Source organism: Jatropha curcas, chromosome 3, assembly GCF_041381405.1.
Source record: "Jatropha curcas cultivar XTBG-Jc1 chromosome 3, XTBG_Jcur_1.0, whole genome shotgun sequence".
NCBI classification, from domain to species: domain Eukaryota; kingdom Viridiplantae; phylum Streptophyta; class Magnoliopsida; order Malpighiales; family Euphorbiaceae; genus Jatropha; species Jatropha curcas.
In genome coordinates this window covers 5,727,198-5,747,680 of record NC_143153.1, presented here as the reverse complement: position 1 = coordinate 5,747,680, position 20,483 = coordinate 5,727,198, and the positions used below count along the sequence as shown (strand labels likewise).

Sequence of the window (20,483 nt, the reverse complement as noted above, 5' to 3'; positions counted from 1 at the left end):
GAATAGTAGCTGTGAATAGTAATAGTATACGTGAATAGTATCAGTACACGTAAATAGTAACCATACACGTGAATAGTACTATGCGTGAATAGTGCTGGGCTTAAGAGTCGGCGTAACACCAATAGTACTGTCCACCACCAACTCTGCATTACTATTTTACTATTCACCACTAAGTCGATACTACAACGTCTTTCCGAGCGGACAACACCAATGAACTCGTTATAATTTTCTCGTTGTCATGATATATTTATTTTCAAAGTATATCCACAGATCCAGTACCGCTATCTGATTTGCTGGACCCATCGAAACCTTCGGCTCTAATACCAGTTGTTGGGAATAAATTACACAAAATCCCCGATAAGTCAAATTTATGACGGAACAAAAGAAAATGATAACATACACAATTTGATAACGGAGTTCGGCCAATCTTGCCTACGTCTCCGGACTGCCACAGATCTTTTATAAGAGAAAAATAAATAAAGTGTTTACATACACTCACAACCCTCTAGCTAAGAATACCCAAAAAATTAAGCTTAATTTTTCTTCTTAAATAATTTCTCTATTTTTCTCACTCACATTTGGTATCTCACAATTGCTCTCACTCTCTCTGTCTTGTTATATTGAAGCAATAAATCCTCTCCGATTTATAGGAGAGGTTTACCGCGTCCACCGAAAATGTAACACATCCACCGAAAATAAATTTTCCTCTTCCTTTTTATTTTTTCCAAACTGTGTGGGTCCCACATGTCGGGGGGACCCAGGATAATACTTTGACAAATTCTTAGTCTATAAATATACATGTCCATGGACAACATATAGAGCCACGCAAAGCAGCCTTTGTATATTGATCAAATAAATTATATCTGATAGGCCGCCATGGAAGTTTCACAAGTTCTTCGCATGAATGGAGGAGAAGGAGAAACCAGCTACCTCAAAAACTCATTATATCAAGTCTCTCTCTGTCTGTCTTTTTCTATTGTAAAAAATTATAAATTTTACGTTATTCTCTTAAGAAACTAATATGTTCCCTTCTTTGATGCAGAAGAAAGTGATATTGAAAGTGCAGCCTATAATAGAAGAAAGCATAGCAGAGCTATGTAGCAAAAGCTTGCCGGAGTGCATAGCAATGGCAGAAATGGGATGCTCTTCAGGACCAAATGCACTATTGCCACTTTGGGAAATTATAGAAACAATGGAACTTACTTGCAGTAAATTAAATAAAAAAACACCCATTTTGCAGGTTTTCTTAAATGATCTTCCAGGCAATGATTTTAACACCATTTTGAGGTCCATTGTGCCCAGTTTTGAACAGAAACTGAAGAAAGAGAAAAGAAGCAAGTTTGGGCCTTGTTTTATATCAGCCACGGCAGGAAGTTTCTACGGAAGGCTATTTCCACCACATTCTTTGCACTTTGTTCACTCTTCTTACAGCCTCCACTGGTGTTCTCAGGTCCGGCCAGTTTAATTTGGATTCCTTGATTCTCGTTAGATATATTAGTCAGTATTTTTAGGCTAATAAACAGATTTTATATGAGTACAATATATAGTAAATTCGAGAAAAGTTTATTAAATTAAAATTCTAAAATTCTTGTTATAAAAACCACAGGTACCAGAAGGGCTTGTAAGTGAATTTGGGATTCCATTGAACAAAGGCAACATTTGCATAGCAAAAACAAGCCCTCCAAGAGTACAAGAAGCATATATTTACCAATTTGAAAAGGACTTTACAACATTTTTAAGATCGCGTGCAGTAGAGATGGTTGCAGGAGGTCATATGGTCCTCACCTTCCTTGCAAAGGGTAACAAGAATCCTTCTTACACGTATGGTTGTGAAATTTTCCAGTTAATTGGAACGTTACTCCATCAAATGGTTCAAGAGGTACGTCTCTCCATCCAATATTGGTGGATTCGGAAAAAAAGACTTATAGTTTTAAGTTATTCAAGTGGGATTTGATTTGACAGTAACTTATCAATTTTAATTTGGATATGCCAATTAACTGTGCTGTGGTTGGTCTTCCTATTTTCTATAATAAGATGGAAAATGAGAGGTTTGATATTTTAATCCTCTTGACCATTAGAGTTTTCATTTAATTTGATAAACTATTAAGAGGAGCGCTCACCTCCTGGTATATTAAATCTCTTATCTCCCAATGAATCGGAAAAAAATTATTATTCTGATACCATACTAATTAAGTTTCCTATTTGTAGGGATTAATTGAAGAATCATCATTAGATTCCTTCAATACGCCATTTTATACTCCTTCTGAGGAAGAAGTGAGACATATGATTGAGTGGGAAGGTTCATTTACCATTAGAAGACTAGAAGAATTCGAGCTAAGTTGGGATGCTAACATTGAAGATGGTAATAAGGATTTGGTGTTTGATAAATGGGAAAGAGGGAAGTACGTAGCAAACAACATAAGGGCCGTAACAGAATCCATGCTAGCAAGTCATTTTGGAGATGAAATTATGGATAATTTATTTAATAGATTATCCGTCGAATATACATATTACTTGGAAAAAGGGATCGGTTTGTTTAATAATTTAGTCATTTCCATGACGAGGAAATGAAAATGTTTCATAGCCATTATTCACTTAACTTTCTCTGCCATGGTCATTTGCCTATTCCTAAATATTGTATTAACTTGCTAGATCATCTTGAGGTGAATTTAATATTGTTGAGTAAAATTAGCATGTAATGTCGTCTTAGAGCTAAATAAAATATAAAATTAGATTTATGTTAAGAGTGGAAGGTCTCGAGTTTGAATCCTCTCGACTACAATTGTTTTCACTAATTTGGTTAGTTCAAGGGAGGTCTACCTCTTATTGTGTAGTTCACAGTGTAATTTTGGCCTATCGAGCCTCTCAATGGATCAAAAAAATAAATTAGATTTATCAGAGGAACAATTATTAGTCTTAAAGCAAATTTTGTCTTCCATCTTTAAATTGACAAATTTATCCTCTTAATCTGTCAAATAAAAAGTTACTTTATGAATGACCTATGTCGTGCACTTAAATTTGCAAATTTTGATAATATTACACACTTTTTCACAATAATAGCAATAGTTTTAAGGATTTTTGGCTTTTATATATATAACATCGATTTGATATGTGGTCAGTATGAATTTTAGAATAATAATTTTCATATTTTTCAATTATTTAATATGTGTTTAATTAAAGCCAAACCGAATCATAGAATATAAGATCACACTCTCTCGCTCTCTCTTTTTTGTGTTCTTCTAGATTTTATTTGTAAACCACTACCGACCGTTTTCTTTGGTCGGCAGTGGTTTCGTTTGGTCATTCTCCGTTATTTTTCTTTATTTTATTCAGTTTTCTTTTTACTAATTTTCAAACCTTTTTATTTGAAACAAAATTTGGTTTTATTATCTTAGATCTACAATAGTTAATAGATCTTGAGTGTTTTTCTTACCCTCTTAGTAGGGTTATTAATTTCTCTCATTTCATGATTTTATTCCTCACTATTGAGAAGTTTTTATGTGGATCTTTTATTTCTCTGGTAGTTCGAAATAAAATATGGATGTTGGGATGTTGGGGTTGGAGACTTTAGATCTTGAGTTTGGATAGTCTCTTTTACCAATGGAGCTTGATAGTGCGACATGTTTCTCCGTTAAAGTTTGGTATATTAAACTCTTCTGGATGTGTTAGTTGTAACAAGTTTCAGAAAAAAAAAAAAAATGTTCGGGGCAATATTATGGAAGGTTTCTTTTGTTGTCTTATTTGAAAATAGACTAGTTTTTATCCGGAAGATTAACATCTTCTACTAAGATCAAGAACATCTCCAAATAGAAGATTTCAATTTTTTTATATTTGTATTTCTTATTCTTATAGAAATATTATAATGTACTCAACTTATATTCAACTTATATTCATTATCAATGAATTGTTAAGTTTTTTTTTAAAAAAAAGTTTTTAATAATCTAATTTTACAAGTTAAAATTTTAATAAAATGGATAATTATATCTTTAGTGTCTGAATTTTTTTTATTTCGGTGTCTTATCAGAAAATCGTAACAATTGGGTGTTTTAATTTTATAAAATTTCTATTTTAGTGTCTTGAGGGGACGAGACTTACCGAAAATGTGATTATATATGTATGGGTCCCATTTTTTTATTATATGGCAACTGATGTGGCGTCCCATAACTGAAAAACTTGCCAAATAACCAGTGGCTGATGTGGAAATGCTGGGAAATTCTACCTTTTGACCATGGATGCACATAAGATGAGGGAAGTTGCCCAAATTCAAGCTGAAGCTTTCCATACATCTGTTGCCATTTTTGAAGATCTATTTTTCCAATTCTTCAAGGTTTTTCTTCACATTTATTTATTTGTTTTCACTTCTTGATTTATGATTTTGGTTTTTAGATTAATTAGAATCCTGATTTTCTTTTACTAAAATAAAATATTCACAGGCTGAAGTTATTTCTGGGCTTCTTTACAGACTCAGGAGATCACCTCCAGACAGGTTGTCCTTAATCTTGGATTCTTGATCAATAATTAAAATACTATTTTAGCATATAAATTTATTATATTATGAACATGATTAATTATTCTATGGACAAAAGAAAAAGTTGAAGCTTTTTTTTTTCAAAAAAAAAAAAAAATCCAATTTTCACATTCACATGCATTAAGCTTCCCAAGTTGCAAAAGAAAAAGGAATTTAAAGCTTTTCTTTTTCTTAATATTTTGATAGGTCAAATTGGTGCTTTGGCTGATTCAACAGAGAATATGACGATTAACTTAAAATTTAAACAGATATGCATGCTTGGTAGGTGAGCCTGCAACTGGTCCTTCTAATTCTTTGAGCATATGAAGATGATATGGGTGCTCGGACTGTATGCAAAACACATTTGCAGACATATTAGGATCTAAAATCAAGCAAGCAAACGCCTTTGCCGCCTCAGCCTGTGTTGTGGTTGTGTGCCCACGCAAGTGGGACCCACGAACTAAAGTTAAAAACCGAAGGAAGTAAAGTTGGCTGCAAAACGTGTTATGTGTGAAAGTAAGAAAGAAATAGGAGCAGCCAGTTCAACAGTGATGGCTTTGAATTGGTGTACATGGGCGGTAACTTGAATAAGTTGTACACGGCTCATTAAACGCATTAACCTGCCTATAAATAGAGGCAGAGGCAGAACACCACAGAAGAAAGAAGAGAGAAAATGTAGCGAGAGAGTTTTCTAATTTTAGGATGGGTTTCCTAAACTTAGGGGAGAGAAAAATCGTGAGGAAATTATTATGGAGTGTTTTTGGGAAACACTTTGAGTGTCACTATTTTTGTATTACTCTCGTTGTGTACCTACTATTTTAATAGTAGAAGAATGATTCGGATTTTGTCCCGTGGACGTAGCCCTAAACAGTTGAGGGTGAACCACGTAAATATCTGTGTGTCACAAGTTTATTATTCCGCTGCGTTAATTTTCTCTTAATCGATTGAAAGGGCCCAACGAGTGGTATCAGAGTTGATGCCCAACAACTGGTATAAGAGCTGATTCCTAACAAGTGGTATCAGAGCCGAAGGTTTCGGTAGGCCCAGCCGGTCAGATAGTGGTACCGGATCCGTGGATATATTTTGAAAATAAATATACCACGATGAAGAGAAAATTACGACGAGTCCATTGGTGTTGTCCGCTCGGAAAGACGTTGCAGAATCGACTTAGTGATGAATAGTAAAATAGTAACTCGCGGTTGATAGTGAATAGTTACTATTGGCGTTACTGTTGCTGAGCCCGTCACTGTTAAGCCCAGCACTATTCACACATAGTACTATTCACATGTACAGTTACTATTCATGCATACAGTTACTATTCGAGTATACTGTTACTATTCATGATCACTATTCACGTATACTACTGTTCACGTATACGGTTTATGTTGGTGAAGATATTCTGCACAAGTCAAAGTGAACAAGAGACATAACACAGTTGCCAGCGACTCAGAGTAGAGTGGGCAAGTGTTTGCAGAGGTGGATGATAGACATAACACGGTGGCCAGCGACTCAGAGTAGAGTGGGCCAATGTTTGCAGAGGTGGACGACATCTCAGAAAGTCCACAGTGGCCAGCGACTCAGAGCAGAGTGGGCCAATTTTTGCAAAGGTGGACGACAGACATAACACAATTGCCAGCGACTCAGAGCAGAGTGGGCAGTGTTTGCAAAGGTTGATGACAGACATAACACAGTTGCCAGCGACTCAGAGTAGAGTGGGCAAGTGTTTGCAGAGGTGGATGACAGACATAACATGGTGGCCAGCAACTCAGAGCAGAGTGGGCCAGTGTTTGCAGAGGTGGACGATATCTCAAAAGTCTAGTGGCCAGCGACTCAGAGCAGAGTGGGCCAGTGTTTGCTGAGGTGGACAATATCTCAGAAATATACATGGAGCAGTCAGAGGGTTTCGTAGAAAAGGAGGATTGTGTTTGCAAACTGAAGAAGAGTTTGTACGGCTTGAAGCAGGCACTTAGACAGTGGTACAAGAAGTTTGAGTCTATTATGGGGGAGCAAGGCTACAGAAAGACTACTTCAGATCACTGTGTTTTTATGAAGAAATTCTCTGTTGATGACTACATTGTTTTTGCTCTATGTGGTTGATTGTTGGTCAGAAATCTAATAAGTCTTTGCGTGAGAGACTTGGGACCAACAAAGCAAATTCTTGGCATGAAGATTACAAGAAATCGAAGAACCAAGAAATTATGGTTGTCACAAGAGAAGTACATTGAGAAAGTACTTCAAAGGTTTAGAATGGAGAACGCAAAAGCGGTTAGTTGCCTCTTACTAATCACTTTAAATTAAGTTCTAAACAGTGCCCTTCTACGGATGGAGAGAAGGAAGAATGGAAAAGATTTCATATGCTTCAGCAGTTGGAAGCTTGATGTATGCCATGGTTTGTACACGGCCAGATATTGCTCACTCAGTCGGAGTAGTGAGTCGGTTTCTTTAAAATCTTGGAAAGGAACATTGGACTGCAGTGAAATGGATCTTCGAGGTACAACCAAAGTATGTTTATGCTTTGGAGATAAGAAGCCAGTATTAGTCGATTATACCGATGCAGATATGGCTGGGGATGTTGACTCGAGAAAGTCTACATCAGGATATCTAATCACATTTGCAGAGGGAGCCGTGTCGTGGCAATCAAGATTACTGAAGCGTGCAAAGAGTTGCTGTGTAACAACAGAACCAAGACCGAAAAAAGATCTGTAGGTGGTGTCTTGTGTCGAAAGTCTTCCCGACAAAAGGAGGTCGGGCGGCGTGTCCCGCAAAGTTGTAGCGGCGGTACAAGATGGTGGGCAGATCTAATAGATTATAGCTGCAGGGATGATGATGGCTAACGTCCTCACTTGAGTGTGCAGGGGGAGATTTGTTGTGGTTGTGTGCCCACTCAAGTGGGACCCACGAACTAAAGTTAAAAACGGAAGGAAGTAAAGTTGGCTGCAAAACGTGTTATGTGCGAAAGTAAGAAAGAAATAGGAGCAGCCAGTTCAACAGTGATGGCTTTGAATTGGTGTACATGGGCGGTGACTTGAATAAGTTATACACGGCTCATTAAACGCGTTAACCTGCCTATAAATAGAGGCAGAGGCAGAACACACAATACACACAGAAGAAAGAAGAGAGAAAATGTAGCGAGAGAGTTTTCTAATTTTAGGATGGGTTTCCTAAACTTAGGGGAGAGAAAAATAGTGAGGAAATTATTATGGAGTGTTTTTGGGAAACACTTTGAGTGTCACTATTTTTGTATTACTCTCGTTGTGTACCTACTATTTTAATAGTGGAAGAATGATTCGGATTTTGTCCCGTGGACGTAGCCCTAAACAGTTGAGGGTGAACCACGTAAATATCTGTGTGTCACAAGTTTATTATTCCGCTGCGTTAATTTTCTCTTAATCGGTTGAAAGGGCCCAACGAGTGGTATCAGAGCTGATGCCCAACAACTGGTATCAGAGCTGATTCCTAACAGCCTGGGTGCCACACCGGTCCACACCAACTGCCACCGTCTCGAGCAACCATTCCAGTACCTTCATGTCGCCCGCCGCAAACAGCGCCGCTCTGCGAGTCCCATTTGTAACTGCAATATCGGCCAACAAGGTCGCTACCCACAACTCGAATCCCACCCTAATTTCGTGGTTGGCAAAAGAAAGCGCAGAACTCAACGACTGCCATAGCATCGATGCGGCAACACCTGTTTATTTGAATGATAAAAAACTCCCCTAAAAGACTCATTTGATTTAGAAATCTTGTGTCAATGGCGGCATGCAGAGGATAAGAGTTATGACTATGTTTTGATTCTGTCGAATAGCGGTCAGTTCGAGATAGGACAGCGGCTGAAGCGATTTTTTAAATTGTTTGGGGGTTTAGCAGAATTCGCAGAAGACGAAGAAGAAGAGGAGGAGGTCAAAATGGGGATTTCAGTCATGTCAGCAGCCGATTACTTGGCAAATAGTCTAGCTCTTTATCACCGTGTAAGTTGCCACATCGTATAAATTGAGCCCCACAATTGTAGAATAATTTTTCCGGTTTGCCACGTCATCTGGAAACATCTAATTGTAAAATTTTATAAATTCAGATATTCAATTATTGCCGTTTTCCGTTGAGATATCAAAATAGAAAAAAAAAAGTGAAATTTCTGACATTGAAAATATAATTATCCCTTAATAAAATAATTCTATAACTTGAAGTGTTCAGAATTTTATAAGTTGATGTATTTAATGAGTCAAAGTGAATGTTAAGAATAATATAAGGTTAAAGTAATAAAATTCAAACGTGAATTTATGTATTCAACCATAAATAAACGATGATAAATTTTAGCACCAATGCCATCTCTGGTTAGAGGAGCTTTTAATTCTTGTTGCGATCATTTGGCTTTTAAGGGAATTCAAACCTAAATCTATTGTCATGTCATATATGTACTTACCATTAGACTATATCTTAGTACGCTAATTATTATAGAATTTAGTTAGAGGGGCTCTTTAATTTTTATTACAATTATTTAGCTTTTAATAATAACAATTTTTTTTTAACAACGAGCAACTGATTGGTTTAATACTCAGTTATAGTAATTTATTTATTTTTATAATATTAAGCATCGATTATAATTTCATAAGAACGAAAAGTGATTTGTGAAAATAAAATGCCAGGGACCACCGAGGGGTGAGATAGGATGCATGGATCTTTTCTCTCTTAATTAGAGGTCTCGAGTTCGAGTCTGTGTATAAGGAGCGCTTTACTCTCTTTATAGACTTGCATTAATCGGATTAGTGGGCTTCAGATACGGAATGATTAAATGCTAACGATTGATCCCGGGTCCGCAGACTTATGTTAAAACCAACAACTGAGCTAACAAAATATTTATAAAATATACACAAAATATTTTTATCATGTGAGGGGAGCGATGGTCCCTCTATTCCTCCCTCCTCTTTCAATTGGTGATTAATAAATTTATAAATATATATTTATAAAGTTATAAATTTATCAATATCCAAAAAATATATATATATTTTAAATGCAAAGTCATCTTTTTTAAGAATGATTTTGGGGGGTCTGGTTCAACTGATTCATGCAGCTGATAGATGTTTCGTACCCAACAGTTACGTTGCATATCCAATAGCTACGTTGTAGGTGTTTAGTAAGCTTTTTAATCTGAAATAAACTCACAAAATAATTGCTAATAATTTTTTCCAAATTAATAATTTTTATGATCATTTTATATATAGTTATTTAAAATAATTTCTTTAAAATATTAATTTTAAAATTTTTAATTGTTATTTTATTAATAAGAAATAATATTTGCTAAAGTGGCGAAGACACAACTGATAACAATTGAGAGATTGGAATAATCAGAGTCGATTTTCTATTTTTTTTTTTTTTATGCAAAAGATATTTTTTATTTTATTTATATCTCAAATATTGAGTCCCTATAGCCTCTAAAAGTACAATTCCTTTAATCAAAGGAGGCAAAGAATTAAAAGAGGTAAAAGAAAGAGAAGTATAGTGAAGTCTATGATGAGTGGCCAAAAGATGTGCAGCTTGATTTCCTTCACGACATATGTGATGAATGGAAGAAGAGTGAAGATGCAACAAATCAGCAACACGCTGCAAGACCGAAAGACCTGCTCTAATCCACTGTGTCCGATTAACATGTGTAACTAGTTCCAGACAATCCATTTCCACCTGGATGGGATAAAAACCTTTATCAATACTCCAAGAAAGCCCCCAAATCAAAGCTTTAAGCTTGGCATCATAAGCTGTCCTGGCATCAATCGGGAAACAAGCGGCAGCAACAAAATTACCATGGCTGTTTCGGAGGATAGCACCCCCGGATGCTGAAAATTTGTTGAAAGATGCATCAATATTCAGTTTATAGCAATCTTGCCTAGGCCGAATCCAAGTAATAATCATTGGTTTTAATTTTTGTTTGCCAAAAGAAGCCGAAATGAAGTGGTAATCATATTTTGCCGGCCAGGTTGCTGCAAATTTCTTATCAGAATTGACAATGCTCCAGTTTAATAGCAACCTACTGATATCTTGTAAAAGGAGGTCTGGAAAGCAAGCTTCATTACCCCAAGTATACTTACAATACATTTTCCACACAGTCCATACAATTACCTGTGGTACCAAGCGCCTAAGCTTACCCATAGCCGAATCGGGTCTGTCACAAAGCCACCAAAAAATCAATGCTTGCCGTAGAGAATTTTGTAGCTCAAGATTATCTAGGAAAAAAGAGCCGAAGTAATTCCAAAGTTTAGCAATGATGGGGCAGAAATAAAAAAGGTGGTCAGCAGTGGTCTCTGACTTGAAACGAAATGGGCACCGGGATGGACCATAAATCCCAAACAATTGGAGACGTCGCGGCAAAGGTAAAGCTCCCCTGAGGAGTTTCCATGTAAAAATGGAAAGCTTAAGTGGGAAAGATGAGTCCCAAATAGCATTGCTTGAAAGGCAAGAAGCTTTGCTCTCTCTAACACAATTGTAGGCTGAAGCAAGAGTAAATTGGCCAGTCCTTTCTCCTCGCCACACCATATTATTATCTGCAAAATCAACAAGTGAGCAAGCAAGAGAGTGAACTTGACAAATCCGTTTCCAAGTGCAAGAGTCGATAAGTTGATAGTGCATATCTCCCTGCCTATGATATTTTTGGAGCATATAGATAGCCCACAAAGAATTCCTCTGCATATAAGTCCACCAGATTTTGAGCGAATAGGCTTTCTGTAAAGAATGAAGAGATCTTAACCCCAGTCCTCCTTCCTTAGTTGGGAAACACATATCATGATAACTGACCCAGTGATATTTCGAATGATCCACATCACTACCCCAGAAAAAAGTAGCCATTTTGCGATCCAATAAGCTCAATATTTTTTTGGGCAACGCCATGGCCCCCATTATGTGCAAAGGAATGGAATTTAGAACATGCTTGAGCAATAATAAACGGCCACCCGGAGAGAGGATCTTTTTTATCCAACCTGTAAGCTTTGATTCGACTTTCTGCAAAAGGCCACTGCAATACTGAGCTCTATTAATACCTTGATAGATTGGTGCACCAAGATATGTAAAAGGGAAGGGTCTCCTTTTAATGCTCAAAGCATCTTGAATACGAGAAACCTTATCCTGAGAGACATTCTTAGAACAATAGAAAGAGCTTTTGTCGAAATTGATCAATTGCCCAGAAGCTGCCTGATATGAAATCAAAAATTTCTTGAGATTTGAAATGCTTCTGGCATCCCCTTTAAGAAAAATCAACAAGTCATCTGCAAAAGAAAGATGAGAAACTATAGTGCAATGTCTCGCCAGTTTATAAGGTGAAATTGTTCCCGCAGCCATTAAATGATTGAGACCCCGAGTAAAGCTTTCAGAAGCTAAAATGAACAGATATGGTGACAATGAATCTCCCTGTTTAACTCCTCTAGTCGGTTGAAAGAATCCGTAAGGAACTCCATTAATCAACACAGAAAGCCGGGTAGAAGCAAGATTGCTCATAATAATATTGATCATATGAGCGGAGAAGCCAAATCTTACCAGAACTGCTTCTAAAAACTTCCAATCCACCCTGTCAAATGCTTTAGCCATATCTAACTTGATGGCTAGATTGTGTCCCCTCGATGCTCTATCAATTTCATGAACCATCTCATTAGCAAGCATTATCTGAGCATGAATTGAGCGACCCCTCATGAAACCTGCTTGCTCTCTAGAAATCAAAGAGTCTAGCAAAGGAGAGATTCGATTTGCCAAAATGCGGGTACATACTTTGCTGATAAAATTTGTAAGGCATATAGGTCTATACTGATTGAAGGAAGAAGGATTTTCCACTTTCGGAATAAGAATAATCTGAGCACTACCAAAGGCTTTCGGAATGGGCAAACCCAAGAAAAACTCCTTCACTGCACTACACACATCCCACTGTATTATCTCCCAACACTCTCTGTAGAATCTTCCATCAAAACCATCGGGTCCAGGAGCACTATTCGGATTAAGCTGCCAAATAGCATGTTTTATCTCATCATCAGTTGGTGATCTTTCAAGGTTTTTGTTATTCTCCTCAGTAACCAAGGATGGTAAGTAGTCCAGAAGAGGTTGATAAATCTGCTGAGTATCACTGCACTTGAAGAGAGAAGAAAAAAAAGTGACAGCTTTCGCACCCAAATCAGCTTGATTAGAAATCCATGTTCCTTCCTCAGTCTTGATAGAGGAAATACGATGAATTCTCCTAGCCATCTTCACATAATTATAGAAAAATTTTGTATTTGAATCACCATCAGCGAGCCATTTAATATGAGCTTTTTGCTTCCAGAAGGTCTCCTCAATCTTAAGCTTTCTAATCAAGTCACACTGTTTCTCCTGCCAGACTTTCCTGTTGTGCGATGAAGGGGTTGTATCAAAAGTAGCTTCAGCTAATTCCACTTCCTTTTCAGCTTCTTGAACTGCATCAAAAATATTGCCAAAAGTATTTTTGTTCCATTCTCTAATTGCCTTTTTCAAAGCAAATAACTTAAGACAAAGTCCACGCATGCCTCCCCCATAGAAATTCAAATTCCAGGTGGTACGAACCATAGGAAGGAAAGTAGGATGAGAAAGCCACATATGTTGGAATTTAAAAGCCTTTGGAAAATTGAAATCAGCCTTATTACATATAAGCAGAAGAGGAGAATGATCCGAAGTAGCTCTACTCAAATGCCTGACACTCAGATCTTCAAAACAGTCTAAAAAAGCAGTATTCACCAAAAACCGATCTAGCCTCTCCCACACTCTACCATTACTACGAACACCATTCCAGGTAAATTTGGAACCATGAAATGGAACATCAATAAGGCCACAATCATTAGAAGTATCAACAAAGTCTTGCATGCTAAGTAAATTAGGAGTTGAGTTACCTCTATAATCTGCCAAAGTTTTAATTGCGTTGAAGTCGCCCCCAACTATCCATGGACCAACAGTATCACGGCTCAATCTAAGAAGACGAGACCAAAGAGTGCTCCTTTGAGCACGTGAGTGATACCCATACACAGCAGATAGATTAATGGTGATCGCAAGGGAATGAATAAAAGCAGAACAACTCAATATTTGAATATCATCCACAAAATTAGAAAGTTGCAGAAAACTATCTTTCCATAGTATCCATATCTTGTTGTTTCCACTCGAATAAACATTGTCAAATCCAAGTTTAGAGGCATAAAAATAATTTTTACCTGCATCGACCATGGGTTCAATCACAAAAAGCAGAAAAATGTGATGAGTGCGGCAAAGCCGAATCAAGCGATTAGAAGAAGATGGAAGACCTCTAAGATTCCAGCTCAGTATATTCATTGGGTCGGATGCAATCAGAGGAAGCTTGAGTTTGCTTTTGACGCCGTGTAGGCTTGAGAAGCTCAATAGCTGTTTTGACTTTACGGTTGCGCTGTTTCTTCATCACCTTAATAAATCCCAAACCAGATGATGACTCAAAATTACCATTGACATTACCAGCGGAAAGTTTTTCAGCAATCATTGAACCAGCTTTTTTGAGATCATCAACGTTAGCAGTAAGTTCTGAATCACTGCGATCCCCTTCTGACAAATATCCCAAAGAAGAACATTTATTATTAACTTCACCAATGTCATCATCAGACGGGCAAGATACCTTTTCAGCACCATGAGTCGAAACTAAAGGAGCACTGTCCAACAAGACACTGTCTGTTGGCAAAATTTGAATAGCAGAATTGTTCTGCGACGAAGAGGGGGCAGACGTAGTGGACACCTTCTGATCATCTGAACTAATTTTAGGAGGAGGAGGGTCTGCTGAGGACACAACTATAGCATCAATGGAATTCTGATTTTGAAACTCTGTCGAAGGAGGCTGTTTCTTGGGGACCCAAACTTGAGCTTGAGATGGTTCAATAACATTCTTAACAGGCTCAATAAATTGATTTGGCACATTACTGGTAGAAGCCATCCTACAGGTGGAACTGTCATGACCCAATTTCATACATGATAGACAAAACTTAGGAAGATTCTCATATTCGATAGCTTGGAAAAAACCGGAATTTCCATTCCCAATCCAAATACGTTGAGGCAAATCAGCAGAGATATCTAACCCAACACATACCCTTGCAATCGAAGGCCGAACTAATGAAGCAGTGGAGGCATCTACCTTCAAAGGTCTGCCACTGAGCACCTGATGATGAAGGAGATTGATTTTTAAAAGATGTTGATTTTGACGAGGCTTTCTAAATCAAACTGATGTTCAGTTTAATTCTCAAATCTCTTTACTTTTTTAAATTTTTATGAAATTAAATTTATGTTCTTTTTATATATCTATTGTTGGGTGTTTATGTTGAAGAGGAGAGAGAAAATTAAGTTATTAAAAGAAGGAAGACGATGTTGCAGGTTAATATAAACTGGAACCATAGATCGAAGGATTAAATGTTCAAAAGTCTCTCAAAATATAAAAACTTCCTTTTTCTTCTATTGAACTTGAAATATTAATTATAATAATATCAATTAAAAAATTAGAAAATTTTCACATGCATAGATCGGAGGAGGTGGTGTTTGAGATAGAAAACCGGAAATTGGAGGTGCTACAGATCAATAGAAACACACAATAGGAAGCTGGAGACTTTGGAAGTCTGAAGTAGAGGTAGATGAGATGCTATGGATTACATTTACACTATTACCCTTTTCACTTCAATACCGTTGATTGCCTAGCCAACCTTTTTTACACTTGTGGGACCCTCTATTCTTTGATATTATATTCTAAGGCCCGAATGATTGGGCGACTCGAGTTGTGTATCACTGCCCCAAAAAATATCAAACGTGTTTCTACAAAACTATATTTAGCTTTTGGGACCATCCACAAATGTGCCATACTGCCATAGACCTTGTCTAGGCACCGTGAGTTCATTGGACCGATCCTGATTCCCACAAACCACGGTTTAAAATTTTTAAAATATTAAATTTAAATTAGCCTTTAAATCATTGGTTCTGAGTCCGGTCAGTTCTGATGAATTCCTAGTTCTGATCATGGTTGCCGGCGATATATATATATTTTTTTTAAAAATCGGTTCTAACATTACATTTTTCTTCCGAAAATATTAATATGAGTTAAAAAATATTGGTAAATCTTATTTTAAATAAATTTTAGAATACTCATACTCATATAAAAATAAAATTAATTAATTTTACAAATAATCAAATAAGTTATCACTTTATTTTGTTTAAACGTTATTAATTAAATAAATTATAAGAAAATTTTGAAAAATACTTCAAAAGAATAAGTTTAGGCTAAATATTTCTCTCTTTTTTTACCATTTTACTTTTTAGATTTTTACCTTTTAAAGTAAAGTGTATTTAAAAAAAAATCTTAAGTAAAGTATATCATGTAGTAAAATATTATTGAGACTTTTAGAGATGTATAAAATAAACTAAGTGATTATTATTTTGAAAATAAAAATAGAAAATTTTTGGTTTGAACTGGACCAGAACCGTCGGTTTAGGTTCAGGTTTTAACATTCATATAAAACTTAACTGGCCCTTGAACCGTCAGTTCCAGTTCATCTACAGTACGGTTCAGTTCCATTTCAAAATGAACCGATGGCCATGCCCACCCTTGTCATTAATAAAGGTCACACTCAAACGGGTTATGATTATATACATGACTTCTCGTTTATTTATAATCCTCGTTAGAAAAAAATTATCTAGACCGGATCGATAGCCTTATTAACTAAACCAATGTAATTAATAATTTTTTAAAAATTTTCTAACTTTATCCTTTTTATTTTGCAAATGTATGATCACAAATACCCTCGTTTCAAAAAAATCTTCAATTTCATTAATTTGATCTATAAGTAGGGTGATGCACTTATTCTATATATAAATTTTTTGTGCCATGATTGTGGATGAAATGTAAGGCTAAAAAAAAAGAAAAAGAAAAAGAAAAAGAAATTTAATGAATGAAATAGAAAACCCTAGAGGGTGCCATCTCAGCTTTCCTTAAATGGATAAGAAGGACAGCTCTCACCTCCCCAACTGTCTGACCAATTATATCTAACAAATTATATTATGTTACTTATTAATCACTAATTTAATTCACCAATATGTTTACTTACAAAAATACAATGAGAATTTTTTTTGTCAACAAAATCCTTGTTATTAATTTTCTTTTACCAATAATTATTCTATTGATAATTTAAAGATAAAGCATCCATCAATAAATCAATTATTTTTATCGGTAAAATTAAATTTTACTTGTTTAGAAATTTATTATTGGTTTATTAGCAATTTTTCCATGTGTTTCCGGTAATTTTATCGAAAAACATATATATATTCTACTCTGTATAGGCATGATGCCACAATCATAACAAATTCGCTTCTTATTCAAAAAAATAATTTAAAAAGCAAAAAAAAAAAAGTTATAATTATCTATACATATCTATATCGTTCAAATTTGATTAAAGGAATTAAAGGAAAAAAGATATAAAAAATGTGGTACAAGAGATATTTTTGACGATTTAACAATTACCCGTAAATATATATTAATGAATTAATTATTATATAACAATTCTATCAAAATGTTTAAAACTTTCAATTCTATATAAATATAGGGAGACATATAAACGTTACGATCAAATATTTTATATAGATTTAAATTTTTTATATATATATATATATATATATATATATATATATATATATATATATATATATATATATATATTCTCTCATAATTAAAATTTAATAAATCATATTCAAACATATTTTTTAAAAATGTAATTCATTAATTACAAATACTCATCTAAACAAAACATAGAACTTTACTATAGTTAATAGAGTTCAGTGATCTTTTAACGATATAAAAGAACTTACATTCGTTTAAATTATGAAACTAAAATTAAAAAAATATAATATTAAATATTTTCACTTGGAGTTGATCATCACATAAGGTATAAATTTTTATAACAGCAATTAATTCGTTAAATTGATTTAGACAATAAAATCATAGTCAAATATTAGAATCAAATATTATTCTATGTTTTTTAAATTACAATTTTTTAATCAGCCCTTTAAAATTTTTCGAATTACATTAAACATTATATAAATTTTTAAACCATAAATTTTTAAATATTTTTCATTTTTCCTAGTTACTCTCTTAAATAAAGTTTTTAAAATATAATTAAATACTACAATAAAATATTATACATTTTTAAATTAATATATATTTTTAAATTGTAATTAAATATTAAATATTTAATTTTTTCTTTTCTCTTCTTATGTATCAAAAAAAAAAAAAAAAATCAAAGTTCAGTTACAACCTATTAAAGGCAACTCAATTCAAAAGGGGTAGAAATATATATTAATTACAATTAATTGGTTAGAAATATAGGAAGCAACTCTAGAATTTTTTGAAATTAAAAGTTTATTTTGAAATATAGAAAATTAAAACTTTGAATTAGGGTAAAATTTAAAATTCTTGATGTTCCAAAAAAAAAAAAAAAAAAGATTGAATTAAGAGAGGATGTGGGTTATAATATGCAGGTTATTAGTATTAATATTAGTATGGGATATATGACATCTATAAGAAAGGCACATCTATATCACATCTACAATTTGCACGTTTTTTTTTTGTGTCGGTTGGCGTTTGATGGTTGCATAATTGAGAAGGGATGAGGGTGCATGTATCGAATAATTTTGAACTTTAGGATATGGGCTACTCTTTAATATTCTTTCTTTTCTTTGTTTTTTTTCTGCCTATTGAATGAGGATCCCACAAAGAAAAGGCTCCATTAAATATTGTTGAGTTATGTATTTGCAATTTTAAACCTTGTGGTACGGCTGAATTTTATGACAAAACACAAAATTTTGAAATATTTAATTATTTATATGTATTGATTTAAAAAATATTTTTAATAAATTCTATTCAATTAATTAATAAGATATAATTTTTTAATTGACTATAACTAAAGTTATTTTAGGATATTTAAATTTCATTAGGGGTACTATTAAAAATCCTATAATTCCTCCAATTTCCACATGTATTTATACTATTGATTATTACTATTATAGATTATAGATAATACTTTTAAGTTCGTGAAATTGTGATAGGAAAATAATTCAACTTAAAGCCTTCCACAGTTAACATACTTATGAAGAATGGAAATCAATAAAATAAAGATTGATTGACAATTTTTGTTATATTTGATAATTAATTCATTATGTAGCTTTTTCTATTTCTATGTATACTTTACTAAAGAGTATGTTTGGTTTGATATAATGCAATATAATATAATCAGAAATGTATCCAATGCAAAATGTAAAGTAATGGAATGTAATCAAGATTTCATTATCATATTTGTTAATGTAACGGAGAAAATTTTATAGAATGCAATCACCATTCCTTTTTTATATTTATTTGAAAATATATAATATAATTAGCATACCACTACCAATCACACCACCACCACCTACCATTCTACCACCACCACCACTATAACCACCACTCCACCATCATCACTCCACCTCCACCGCATCATTATTAATACAAAAGAAATATTTGAACCAAAAATCAAAAGTTATTCGCTATATTAAGCTATTAAAAACCATTTAGGTTTATAAATTTATTTGAACTAAAAAAATTAAAAGAAGGTAACTTGAAGGAAATATAATTATAACCATAAAATAAAAGTTAAAATCATTAGAAATTAATTTTTTTCATATACTTTCATTGAATAAGTTAAATTACAATATAAAATTATAGGCATTTTGATATTTTTAGTGTTTTTGCATTATATTCTTCCCATTCCAATAATAAAATAAAAGAATAAAATATATTTTTTTATTGAGTGTTGCATATTAAACACTAAAATATAATTTTCATTATGTGGTGGTAGAGTGGTGGTGTGGTAGAGCAGTTGAGGTGGTGGTGATAGAGTAGTGGTGGTGTTGTGGTGGAGTGACGACAGTGGTGGCAGCGGTGGTGGTGGAGTAGTGATGGTGATGGTAGAGTGGTGGTGGTTGTTCTTAATTGCATATATAATCTTAATTACATTACAAGATTAAAAAAAGTCTAACTAAACAATTTAATCAATCATATAATGTAATTCTTATTCTATTACATGATTGATTACATCATACGAAACATAGCCTTAAAAGTCTAAAAGAGCACACGTCTAAACCATTTTACTATTTTAGCCAAAATAAAACGGACCTTCCATCCAATCTAATCTAAAACGAAGATATATTTAGGCTAATGTTTTATTATGACAACAAAGATTTTTTTTTTTTAAATGTAATTCATTAATAATAATATCAAGAATTATAAATAAGCATATAGACCAGACATAAAACTTATATTTTACAAATAAGCTAATAGAGTTTGCCAATCTTCTAACAAAACAAAAGAATTCATATCCTTTTAAATGGAACAAAAGAATCTATATCATTTTAAATAATGAAATTAAAACTAAAACAATAAAATATTCGATCTTTCTGTTTGGAGGTGATTTTAACAAAAGATATAAGTTTTCATAACAGCAACTAGTCTGTTAATTGAATTGGACATCAAAATAATAACTCATCTGGATCTTTTAAAATTGAATTTTTTTTTCCAATAATTTGCAACATATGACGAATACAGATGAGTTTTCCCCGCTATGTGTCAATAGCATCAATGAGGAACAAGCCGCAATATCAGACTTCATCGATTGAAGATCTATACCTGCAAATTAAGATCTGAAGTCTCCAATAAACTAAAATCAAATATCATAGTTTATTTAATAATAAACCCTCATAAATAAGGGACTACCCTCACAAAGAACGAACAAAAACACTCCAAATATGGAGACAACTAACAACAATAAAACAAAAAAGATAAATATATTATAGGAAAAACAAATCTGGGTTTATTATAACAAAAGAAGATTTAAAAGTAAAAGAAGTTGAAGCGAAAGCGATAATAGAAAGTAGAAGGTATGGGCTACCGTTGATAAACATCGGCAATATAATGTAATAA

The 20,483-nt window shown here is 33.9% G+C and overlaps 1 protein-coding gene across 2 annotated transcripts; it reads left to right on the top strand.

The window, feature by feature from the left end:
- The first annotated feature begins 820 nt into the window (after window positions 1-820).
- Window positions 821-2,907, top strand: LOC149497404 (S-adenosyl-methionine 4-1-methyl-2-pyrrolidinyl-3-oxobutanic acid methyltransferase-like). 2 transcript variants are annotated; one of them, XM_089718758.1, is made up of 4 exons: window positions 821-951; window positions 1,043-1,450; window positions 1,607-1,879; window positions 2,209-2,907. In XM_089718758.1, exons 1-4 carry the CDS (start codon window positions 877-879, stop codon window positions 2,569-2,571), a joined length of 1,119 nt encoding a protein of 372 aa, XP_089574884.1. In that variant the 5' UTR covers window positions 821-876; the 3' UTR covers window positions 2,572-2,907. The 2 variants fall into 2 exon arrangements, with proteins under 2 accessions (XP_089574884.1, XP_089574885.1); XM_089718759.1 differs by having other exon boundaries at window positions 831-961.
- The last annotated feature ends 17,576 nt before the right edge of the window (window positions 2,908-20,483 follow it).